The sequence below is a fragment of the Nematolebias whitei genome, chromosome 5 (genome assembly GCF_014905685.2).
Source record: "Nematolebias whitei isolate Nwh7 chromosome 5, NemWhi1, whole genome shotgun sequence".
NCBI lineage: Eukaryota > Metazoa > Chordata > Actinopteri > Cyprinodontiformes > Rivulidae > Nematolebias > Nematolebias whitei.
In genome coordinates, this window is record NC_056502.1 from 1,802,355 (window position 1) to 1,814,480 (window position 12,126).

Consider the following 12,126-nt stretch of genomic DNA (forward strand, 5'->3'; position numbering starts at 1 on the left):
CCAGAAACCACATGAGTACTCAGACCTGAAGGTCCAGGTCCAGAAACGACGTGAGTACTCAGACCTGAAGGTCCAGGTCCAGAAACGACGTGAGGATCAAGATTTGTTTATTAAAAAAAAGCTGTTGTGTTTGCTGCTGTAGATGAAATCCTAAATTGGGGGGGGGGGGGGGGGAGTGAGGCTGCATAGGGGGGGAGAGTGGGGACAAGGTGGACAACGAGGAACAAACCAGGCTGTGATTTTTTTTACATTCAACCTTTATTTCTGCAGGTTGGTCTCATTGAGCCTCGAGGACTCGTTTAAAGAGAGACCTGATTTAACAAAGAGTGAAGACAACAGTGGACAATCATAAAGGATGCGTACAAATGGAGTACTTATACAGCTCCTTTCTATCTTATCGAAATACTCAAAGCTCTTTACAACAATCTGTGCCTCATGTACCCATTCATACAGCTCTATACTAGATCTCTACAGAGACAATTGATCAAATCATTCTAAAGAGACTAATCAGAGCGTCATCACATTCAGACACTGATGGGACACATCGGAGGCTGTGAGGGGTTCAGTGTCTTGCCCAGGGACACTTCAACATGTGACTGCTGGTGGAATCGAACCCCCAACTCTCGCATTGGAGGACGACTGCTCTAACCACTGAGCCACAGCCGCCCATATAACAAAAAACAGCTAGATTAGAAACTCTTCATCTGGATCTGGTCTCTCATGGTTCAGGTCTCTTTGGTTGGCCTTGTAGCTGTTTTAAGTGCTTTATAAATAAAGTGGTATGGTAGGTCTATGGACCCTGTCCCTCCTGGTTCTGGTCTCTGGATCCTGTCCCTCCTGGTTCTGAAGTTTGTTCTTTGGACCTCCATTTGGGTCGGCCTCTGATGGACAGGGAGGTTCTGCTGTCCTGCAGGATGTCTCTGAGGACGTTGGACCGTTGTCTCCTGATGTCTTCAGCGGTTCCGATGAGTCGGATCAAACGGTTCTGTTTGTTTTCAGATCACAGCCGAGGAGCTGACGGGGAATGACGACTACATCGAGCTCTCCTTCAGCGCCAGGAAGCTGGACGACAAGGTACCGGTTCTGACACCCAGGTTCTGGTTCTGTGAGCTGAATGTCAGAACAGAATCAAAATCCAAACGTTGGTTTTGTTGACTCTTTAATTCAGAACTAAATGAAAGTTTTTTGTTTCATGAGACGTTGCTGCGTGGGCAGCATGGTGGCACAACTGGTAGAGCTGCTGCCTCTCAGCGAGCAGGTCCCTGGTTCAAACCCCGGTCCAGGGGCCTTTCTGGGTGGAGTTTGCATGTTCTCTCCGTGCATGCGTGGGTTTTCTCCGGGTACTCCGGTTTCCTCCCACAGACCAAAAACATGCATGTTGGACTGATTGGTAACTCTAAATTGTCCCTAGGTGTGAGTGAGAGAGTGAATGGTTGTTTGTCTCGTTTGTCTCTATGTGTCCCTGTGATGGACTAGAGACCTGTCCAGGGTGTCCCCCGCCCCTCGCACAGTGATTGCTGGACATGGGCACCAGCGACCCCCGTGACCCAAAATGGAATAAGCAGGTAAAGATAATGGATGGATGGATGGAGACGTTGCTGCTTCCATCCCAGATTTAAACAGAACCCCTGAGGTTCTGTGTGGTTCTGTCAGGTTCTGTGTGGTTCTGTCAGGTTCTGTGTGGTTCTGTCAGGTTCTGAAGGATGAGCTCCTGTGGTCCAGTTCTGCTCTGAACTTTGTCCCCCGTCTCTTTTAGGATTTTTTCAGCAAATCTGATCCGTTCCTGGAGATCTACAGGCTGAACGATGACGCCACCATGCAGCTCGTCTACAGAACCGAGGTTCTAACAGACAAACATCAGAACGTTTCATTAAAGAACAGGAACCATCTGGAAGCATCCAGAAGAAAGTGACCTGGATTCAGCACTGATACAGATGAGATGAACCGTTAACATCTTACCTGCTGCAGACGGGTGCTTGTGGAAGCAGAGCTTGGTTCTGACAGGACGTGCACACGTCTGACGAGCGCACGTTGTTTACTTGGAGTTCTGTACTTGTTTACAAACAGAGCAGCAGCTAGCTGTAGCACTTGTGGTGCAGATTGTGACTTCCTGTCTTCAAACTTTCAGTTCACATGAACACAGTTCTTCAAACACCAACGCTCATAATCCGGGTAATAATAAGTCAGGTCATCTGGACGGTTTCTTTTGTTGCTGAGACGTTTCCTCCTTCATCCAAAGGACTTCTTTGACCTGAGGAGTCACCAACAAACTGAATCCCACAAGCAGCTCACTCCCAGAGTGGAAAAAAACCAGTTTGCTGGTGATAAGATGGCCTCCGGGGCCCGCCCTCTCCTCCGTCAACTCCTCTGGCAGCCATTCCAAAGTGGTTCAAAACACCAGCAAACTGTTTTTTCCCACTCTGGGCGTGAGCTGCTGGTGGGATTCAGTTTGTTGGTGACTCCTCAGGTCAAAGAAGTCCTTTGGATGAAGGACGAAACGTCTCAGCAACAAAAGAAATCGTCCAGATGACCTGACTGAACATTGTTGGACAGTTATTAAACTTTCATCACGTCATCTGTTTATCTTAAGACGGTTATATTTAATATTTCTGCAGGAAGTGCTAAAGCTAGCTGCTGCTGCTAGTAATGCTAGTAACAGTTTAATGTGAAAGTGGCAGCAAAGTAACAGTTTGTGAAATAAGTATGCATCGCTTCAAGACTAGCCATTAGTTCATCAGTCTGGTAAGAATTCAAAGAGTTATCTGCAGCAGGTAAGATATTAGCTGTGCATGACCTCTCAACAGAACCCCACTTCAAAATGACAACATCTCTTTAAGTCTTTAACACATCTGTAGCATCTGTAGAAGCCTGCAGCAGGCTGAAGGACCAGAACCTTCACCCTGATGTGGGTCAGGTCTACAGGTCTGATGCAGGTCTCAGTGGACTGGTTTTGTCTCTGTCTCCTTCAGACGGTGATGAATAATCTGAATCCTGTGTGGAAAACCTTCAAAGTTTCTCTGAACTCTCTGTGCAGCGGAGACCACGAGCGGAAGCTGCAGGTACACACACTGTCTCTGTCTCTGTCTGTCTCTTTCTGTCTCTGTCTGTCTGTCTTTTTCTGTCTCTCTGTTTGTCTGTCTTTTTCTGTCTCTCTGTTTGTCTAATGTCTGTCTGTCTTTCTGTCTGTCTCTTTCTGTCTCAGTCTGTCTCTCTGTCTGTCTCTTTCTGTCTCAGTCTGTCTCTGTCTTTTTCTGCTTTTTCTGTCTCTCTGTCTGCCTGTCTCTCTGTTTGTCTAATGTCTGTCTGTCTTTCTGTCTGTCTCTCTGTTTGTCTCTCATCATGCAGCTAGCCTGGTGAGCTAATATAGCCTGCAAGCTAACTCTTAAATACAAAGTCTAGCTAGCGGCAACGCTCGCTAATCCAGCTGACTTCCTGCTCCGCAGCTCAGAGGTCAAAGGTCAGAGCTCAGCCTTCCTGTCACACACGGGTCACCGAGGACGAACCACAGAGTTGGACTGAATATTTATCAAATTTAATGTACAACAATGTAAAACCTCAAAGTTTTAAACATTTATTTATGTCTCTGTCCCATGGGCTGTCCTGTCTCTGTCCCTCATGCTGTTCTGTCTCTGTCCTGTCTCTGTCCCTCACTCTATCTCTGTCCTGTCTCTGTCCTGTCTCTGTCCTGTCTCTGTCCTGTCTCTGTCCCTCACTCTATTTCTGTCCTGTCTCTGTCCCTCACTTTGTCCTGTCTCTGTCCCTCACTCTGTCCTGTCTCTGTCCCTCACTCTGTCCCTCACTTTGTCCTCACTCTGTCCTGTCTCTGTCCCTCACTCTGTCCTGTCTTTGTACCTCATGCTGTCTTGTCTCTGTCCCTCACTCTATCTCTGTCCTGTCTCTGTCTCTCACTCTGTGTTTTCTCTGTCCCTCACTCTATCTCTGTCCTGTCTCTGTCCCTCACTCTGTCCTGTTTCTGTCCCTCACTCTATCTCTGTCCTGTCTCTGTCCCTCACTCTGTCCTGTTTCTGTCCCTCACTCTATCTCTGTCCTGTCTCTGTCCCTCACTCTGTCCTGTCTCTGTCCCTCACTCTGTCCTGTCTCTGTCCCTCACTCTGTCCTGTCTCTGTCCTTCATGCTGTCCTGTCTCTGTCCCTCAGTGCACGGTGTGGGACTGGGACTCTAATGGGAAACATGATTACATCGGTGAATTCGAGGCGTCGTTTAAGGAGATGAGAGGAGCCATCGACGGGCGCCAGGTGAGCGGTTCTGGTCCAGTTCCTCTGAAACAAACACAAACGTGATAAATTTTTTTATTTGTTTCTGTTTTTGAAAAGAGACGACCCCCCCTCCATGTCAGACGTCTGTCTTTCCCCCCGTCTGTTTTTGTCCCCTGTAAGATCCGTGACGAGTCAGAATAAATCTGTTCTCGGTGTTTTAAATTCATATTTTATTTCAAAGTGTAAACAGAAAACTGTCTCATTGAATCTGACTTCAAACCAGAAACCAGGAATCTGACAGAGGTCTGAGCCCAGCTGGCCCTGACCTTTGACCCCGGCAGGTCGGCTGCAGCGGACAGAGGCGGGGCGAGCTCCTAAAGACAGATCTGTCAGGCTCTGCTTCCACCTGGCAGGACGAGAGGTTCCTGAGCAGAGGAACAGCCGGTGCAGCTCATTATCCTCCGACTGCTGCTCGTTGTTTCAGTTCAGCCTCGGCTCCGTGTTCTCGGCTCGTCTCTGCCGCGAGCTCACGCTAAATGATGTCAGATCCTCAGCAGCTGGTTTCCACAGAAACCCCAGACTCTGGGGGAATTCCTCCTCCTGCTGCTCCGATTCCACACAGGAGCAGAACGTTTTCACCGTCTGCTCTGGAACTGATGGCAGAGGCGAGTCCGGTCCCCCCGGGACTCCGCCTCCTTGTTTCCTTGCCTCTTTCTTTATTGGCCTCCTTCCCGGAGGAAGGAGCCAGAGACTCCAGGGAGCTTTCTGTTCATCCTCATCCTAACACAAACTGAGTCAGAACCGCTGGGTGTCACCAGGTTTTCATGGACGACTGGTCTCCTCGGGTGGTGTTTGGTTGGTGCTGCAACTAAAACATCCTCGTTGTCTTTGGTCTTTAACTTTTACTTTACATCTTTCACTTGTTCAATTCAATTCAGTTCATTTCTAAAGCTCCAAATCACAACCAAGTTGTCTCAGGGACTTTACAGGAACATTCACATAAAAGCCAGTTAGTAAAGTTCTCTATCTAAGGAATCCAGCAGACAAGTTGAATCTTGGCTTCGTTGCAGTCTCCCATCCTGAGCAAGCACAGTGGAGACAGTGGAAAGAAAAACTCCCTTTAACAGGAAGAAACCTCCAGCAGAACCAGGATCAGGACAAGAGACCATCTGCTTTGACCGGCTGGTTGAGAGGACAGGAAGGAGAGACAGACCAACACAGAATGGTAGGTCCAGGTATAGGTCCAGGTCCAGATGTAGGTCCAGATATAGGTCCAGATATAGGTCCAGGTGTATCTGAAAGACAAAACCACATGTTAATGATAGAAAAAATAATTACAAATACAAAACAGGTTGAGCAGAGTAAGTAAAGACAGTAGAGTGAAAATTGTGGTCAGTTTGTCCTCCAGCAGTCTAAGTCTATAGCAGCAGAACTAAGGGACAGCTCAGGAAACCCAAGCCGACCCTAACTATAGGATTTATCAAAAAGGAAAGTCTTAAGCCAAGTTTTAAAACTGGATAATGTGTCAGCCGGTCTCAGGGCAGCAGCTTGAGCAGGGAGGTCCACACATCTCTTCCAGCCCTTCTGGGATGACTCCAAGGTGTTCCCAGGTCAACTGAGAAGCATGTGCCTGTTGTCCACTAGTGCCTCTGCAGCACGGTTCGACTTGGCTCAGCTCTGTTCAGCACAGTACAACTGGTTTTCCACTACACTCCATAACAGATCTAGTGGGCGGGTTCAGAGTTCAAAAAATGACGTCACGCGCCTCATCAGCTGGTGGTAAGACCCTGAAACAGGTTTCAGTACAGGGTGAGAAGTTATTTTGAAGTTTATGTTAAAAAGAATACAGTTTATTAAAATGATCAAACAAAACTATATATATATATATATATATATATATATATATATATATATATATATATATATATATATATATATATACATCATGCTAATGAACTTTTAATTAACTTCAGTTCACCGTTAAATCTGTGATGAACCAAATTCTACAAAAAAATCCACCCATCCATCTTCTTCCTCTTATCCGGGGTCGGGTCGTGGGGGTAGCAACCTAAGTAGGGAGGCCCAGACTTCCCTCTCCCCAGCCACTTGATCCAGCTCCTCTGGGGGAATCCCGAGGCGTTCCCAAGCCAGCCGAGAAACATAGTCCCTCTAGCGTGTCCTGGGTCTTCCTCTGGGTCTCCTCCCGGTGGGACGTGTCCGGAACACCTCACCAGGGAGGCGTCCAGCCCGGGGAGATGATGCCCTGCCCGGCCTGAGGAAGCTCCCAAGCTTTGGTGGGGAGGACCAGGGTCGTCGGCCACCAAGCACAAAAAACGCGTGCACTTCAGCATTAGACCATGGTGTTGTCATTGTCGTTTTCAAAATATTAAAAGTAGCTCCAGTCGCTCCTCCGAGTTCGAGTTATTGCAAATGTCGGATCGGGTTGTTGTGACAGTTGCTCAAACAACCAGTGACTCCACCTCCTAACCAGTCAGTGACCGACAGTGTTCTGATGTCACATTTTAAGGCCAGCACGGTACACTTGGAACCACAGCAAAGTTGGTTCTGAAAAAGGGGCTGGTTCCACGAATCATTGCTAGTGGAAAAGTCTTGGAACCGTGCAGAGCCAAGTTGAACCATGCTGTAGAGGTGCTAGTGGAAAAGAGGCAATAGTCTCTCCAGCATGTCCTGGGTCTCCTCCCAGCCAACTCCGGAGTCCGAAGGAGACAGTCGACTCCTCTGGACTCCAGAGTTTATTATTCAGGTCTCTTTTGTAAACGAGTCCCCGAGGCTCAATAGGATTAACCAGTATAAATAAAGATTGAATGAAAAAGGCCCAGTAGGACTCCTTCTTCAGCTTGACAGCTTCCCTAACCCGGGGTGTCTGCAACCAAGTTCAAGGATGGCCACCATGAGAAGCACCATAGCTCAAGACAGCCACTTCAGCAATTACTGACTCAATGTCGTCCCCCCCCCCCACCCCCCCACACACACACACACACACAGCTGGTATGGGATTAAAGCTCTCCCGGAAGTGTGAGTTTATTATTTTATTGTTAGACCTGGTTAGTTTCCACTGAGCCTCGAAGACTCATTTACAAGAGAGATCTGTTACATACAACACACAGGCAGATGAGAGAAAGAGAAAACGAGGATGGAGGAAGCCAAATAAAATGTATGTCTCACACCATGTCCTGGCTGAGAAACAGTGTGAAAGATGAAATAAAAAAGACCTCGCATCATAAACAGCGACATACAATGACATCATAATACATTTATGCATAGAGGTTGACAAGGCCGGTGAGTTATCCATAAACACTCCAGAGTAGCAAAGTTCTGATAAGATGGTAGTGTCTATCAGCGTCATGGTTCTGATAAGGCCGCAGATGTCCTCAGGGGGAGGGGCAAGCAGAGCTTCTAGTTACGTATCCTCCAGGAGCAATTTGAGATAAGATGGCTTGTCCAAGGTCAGTGGAGTGGCCAAATTCAGATAAACCACAATTGTTTGGGCCACCAGACTCTGACTTCTGTCTGTTTCAGTTCTGCTGGTGCACTCAACAGTGAATCCAAACAGCCAGAATTAGTGGACATTCCACCCGGTCCATGCTCGATTTAGCATTCTCCAAGATTTAATCCTTCATGCTGGTGAGTTCCAGGAGACGCTAGTGGCCTACGATTTTCAGAAATCATGTCAAGCTTGCAGTTGAGCATATGAGTCTGAGAGCTCGAAGCACGGATTGTCCTTCAGATAAGGCTGGCAGCTTTACCGTGGCAGAAACTGCTGCCGACGTTTTCCTAATTTGTCAATATTCAAGGTATCCTACAATTCCAAAAAGCAGAAAACTTGTTATCATAAATCCAATAATGTACACATCTTCTATGTCCTCCACGGACAGCACAGATAGGCACACCATCTTCCACTCATTCCAGGAATCCATGACATACCCAGTTGCGAGGGTCCGTTCAGGGCATGAGGGCTCTCCAGCACCCTGTCGTCTGGTGGGAAATTTTTCATCCCAGGTTTCAGATGGGCGTGCTCTGTTTGCACGTGTTAAAAGCTTCTGAGAGTCCAACAGGAGCTTGGCTTGAAACACAGCAATGAAGGCTACTTACAGGACAATCTGGTTGACAGGCCGCAGACTGATGAAGTCCTCTGGATGGGGGACGAAACATTTCTTCACTTAAAGAAAATGGTCCAGATGACACGATTTAACCATTTTTGTTGTTATATACCTGGATGATTGAGCTGTCAAAACTTTATTCTCCAAAGTGGCATCACAGTGATTATTCTGGTCAGAGATTCATGAGTCTAACAGCCTCAGGGTAGAAGCTGTTCCTCAGTCTAGTGGTTCTACACTTAATGCGCCTCAACCTCCTTCCTGAGGGGAGCGGGGCAAAAAGTGTGTGTGCTGGGTGAGTGGGGTCCTTCATGATGCAGGCGGCCCTCTTCCTACATCTAGAGGTATAGATGCTACGTTTTACAGATACCCAGAAGCAAAGACTGAGAGGTAAACAAACTCCAAGACTAAGAATATATATTAAAGTGACTTTATTTACAGTGTTCAAGAACCCTGGGGGAATAAGAGCAATGATTAGTTAGTGTTTTCCAAGAGGGTGATGATGGCATGAAGGTCTTTGTGATAAAAGGTGGTAGTGTGTATGTCAGGAAGGCAACCGAGGAGACTTCAAGAGATTCTAAGCATGTCTCTCACAAGTTCCAGATTCGGGTAGATCACAAGAAGGTTGTTGCTACAAGGCAAAAGCAGACAGGTCAGTCTTACTCAGACAAAAATGATACTGTATAAAAGGCTAGAAGCACTACTACCATAGCAGGCTCAATGATCCAGCTTTGAGAAGAGTCATCTGCTCCTCTTTTTACTCCAGGTGTCCAATCAGTAAGATTCTTCTAGCTGTGCCATGTGCTAATGCCCTCTGGTGTCTTCAGAGCAGCAGCAGCCAAACAGGAAATCCAACAACAGGTGTCTGTGATGGTGGGGAGACTGACTCCAATATCTTCTGTGCAGCCTTCACCACTCTCTGCAAGCTTTTCTTTCTGCAGCTGTGCAGCCTCCATGCCACACGTTGATGCTGGAGCACAGGATGCTCTCCACTGCACACCTGTAGAAGGAGGTGAGGACTGAGCTTCCCAGACCAGCTCGTCTCAGCCGTCTGAGGAAGTAGAGTCTCTGATGAGCTTTCTTCATCAGGCTGGTGGTGTTGCTGCTCCAGCTGAGGTTGTTCAGGTGCACACCCAAGTACTTGTAGCTGGAGACCACTTCCACTGCAGATCAGATGTAATCAGAGTTTGACTTAAACTTACACAAAGATGAACATCAATTGATTATCTTTGGAATCAATCTAATACAAGATGGCTGTCAGTCAACTAAACTGTGAAAACAGAAAAATGACAAATATAGAGTTAACATTTAGTGTAGGAGGAGTTCACCTGTGACCTGTGAAGTTTGGCATCATTCTACTCTTCCTGGTTGTATCCCAGGTGAAATGCAGTACAGTAGTCCCTTGCTACTTTGTGGTTCGTTTATCGCGGACTCTCTCTATCGCGTTTTTTCAAAGTAAGACTGGACATGATTTACAAAGTATATATCAAATACTGTATATATATATATATATATATATATATATATATATATATATCCCACCACGCTCCCACCACGCTCCCACCACGCTCCCTGAGGTCAGCGGACCAGTTGCTCCTCACAGTTCCAGGAACTCGTCTTAAGCGCAGAGGTGACAGGGCCTTCTCTGTAGCAGGACCAAGACTTTGGAACGAGTTACCTCTGTTTGTCAGACAGGCCCCCTCCCTCTCGGTTTTCAAGTCCCGTTTAAAAACTCACTACTATTCAGTAGCTTTCAACACCAGATGATCTGTGTTTTGATCCTGTATGCTCCACACTGGTTTGTCATCATTATCTGCATCGTTTTTATGTCTATATTCTGATTTACCTCATTTTGTATTTTGCTTTGTGTGTTACCTGTTGTTCTGTCTGTACAGCACTTTGGTTGGCCTTGAAGCTGTTTTAAGTGCTTTATAAATAAAGTGGTATGGTATGGTATGGTATATATACACATACATATATCATATAATATATAGTGTATATGTACTAAAATAAACTATTACTTTCTACTTGTACTACTATTCCTACTTCACAGGTTTTCACTTAAGGTGGGGCTTCAGGGTTTGAATCCCCAGTGATAAACGCGGGACTATTGTAATTTAAAGTGTTTTAACGGTTTGTTGTTTTAACTTCCTGTTTTCTCCCATCTCTTCCTGTTTGCTGCAGGTGCAGTGGCCATGCATGAACACCAAATATAAAGTCAAGAAGAAAAACTACAAGAACTCTGGGATTGTTATTCTGAACCAGTGCAAGGTGACGTCCTGCTCTCTTGCAGTCTTCTTCTGACAGAATGTTGGACAACACGTTATGTCTAGGAGTGACTCGACACTCCTGACATTTGCTGCCAGACGAGGCGGTGGCGAGGTGGAGTGGTCTGGGGAATCCTTTGCCAAGACCTGATAACATTTATCCTGATGACACTTGAAGTCCAGCTGCCTCCCTCTTCTGAACAAGGAGGCACAGGAACCAATGACCAATCCCCAATCCAATCCTCCTGGCCTCCTATCCTCCTGTCCTCCTGTCCCCCTGTCCTCCTGTCCCCCAGTCCTCCTGTCCCCCAGTCCTCCTCTCCTCCTTCAGCAGCAGCGGCTCATCTGATTGGTCATTGTTCATCAGCTGATGAAGCAGCAGTTTTAAAATCAGAACCTGTTTTTATTTTTCTGTCTGCAGATCATCAAGATGCACTCGTTCCTGGATTACATCATGGGGGGCTGTCAGATCCAGTTCACAGTGAGGACACACACACACACACACACACATCCTTCAGAGGTCAGATTCTGATCATCGTCCTGGTTTTGGTGGTTCTTGCGTCACCATGGTAACGGTGTCAGGGATGTTCTGCAGCCTCTGTGTATCTTTGCCTCCCTCATTGGGACGGAACCATCCATCCATCCATTATCTTTACCCGCTTATTCCATTTTGGGTCACGGGGGTCGCTGGTGCCCATGTCCAGCAATCACTGTGCGAGGGGCGGGGTACACCCTGGACGGGTCGCAAGTCCATCACAGGGCCACATAGAGACAAACGAGACAAACAACCATTCACTCTCCCACTCACACCTAGGGACAATTTAGAGTTACCAATCAGCCTAACATGCATGTTTTTGGTCTGTGGGAGGAAACTGGAGTACCCGGAGAAAACCCACGCATGCACGGAGAGAACATGCAAACTCCACCCAGAAAGACCCCTGGACCGGGGTTTGAACTAAGGACCTGCTCGCTGAGAGGCAGCAGCTCTACCAGTTGCGCCACCGTGCTGCCCGGGACGGAACCAGTTAACCTGATTTCTGCAGGGTTCTGAAGAAGCTTTCTGTCTTTGCTGCAGGTTCTCTTTATCGTAGCTGCTCTCTGGGCAGAGAGTGTTGGAGACAAAAAAAATAAAATAGAGTTTTCACTCAGAATCACTGAACAACTGATAACAAGAACCACGGTCACATTTGGGCCAGAACTTGCCAGGAAGATGCCAAATATTTCAGCTTTTGTTTTCTAGGAATCAGAAAATAAAGTGGGACAGGTTTGAGACAGGTTTGAGAAATCTCAGGGACTTTTCTGAGAGAAAACTTTTCTCCCGATATTTCCAAAGTTTCAGTTTATCTCTTTGTCTTCCTGCATGTCTTGAAGCGTTCTTTCTGGTCTCGGAGCGTTCTGGATGTCTTGAAGCCTTCTTTCTGGTCTCGGAGCATTCTTCTTGTCTTGAAGCCTTCTTTCTGGTCTCGGAGCATTCTGGATGTCTTGAAGCGTTCTTTATGGTCTCGGAGCGTTCTTCATGTCTTG

General features: G+C 46.9%; 1 protein-coding gene across 1 annotated transcript in view; it reads left to right on the forward strand.

Moving 5' to 3' along the window:
* cpne4a (copine IVa) overlaps positions 1–12,126 on the forward strand; it is a 42,373-nt gene that overhangs the window by 15,121 nt on the left and 15,126 nt on the right. The window contains exons 4-9 of the mRNA XM_037676502.1: positions 1,000–1,074; positions 1,757–1,840; positions 2,970–3,059; positions 4,158–4,256; positions 10,520–10,606; positions 11,024–11,083. Of these exons, the coding sequence (XP_037532430.1) occupies positions 1,000–1,074; positions 1,757–1,840; positions 2,970–3,059; positions 4,158–4,256; positions 10,520–10,606; positions 11,024–11,083 (495 nt within the window). The remainder of the gene's footprint in view (positions 1–999; positions 1,075–1,756; positions 1,841–2,969; positions 3,060–4,157; positions 4,257–10,519; positions 10,607–11,023; positions 11,084–12,126) is intronic.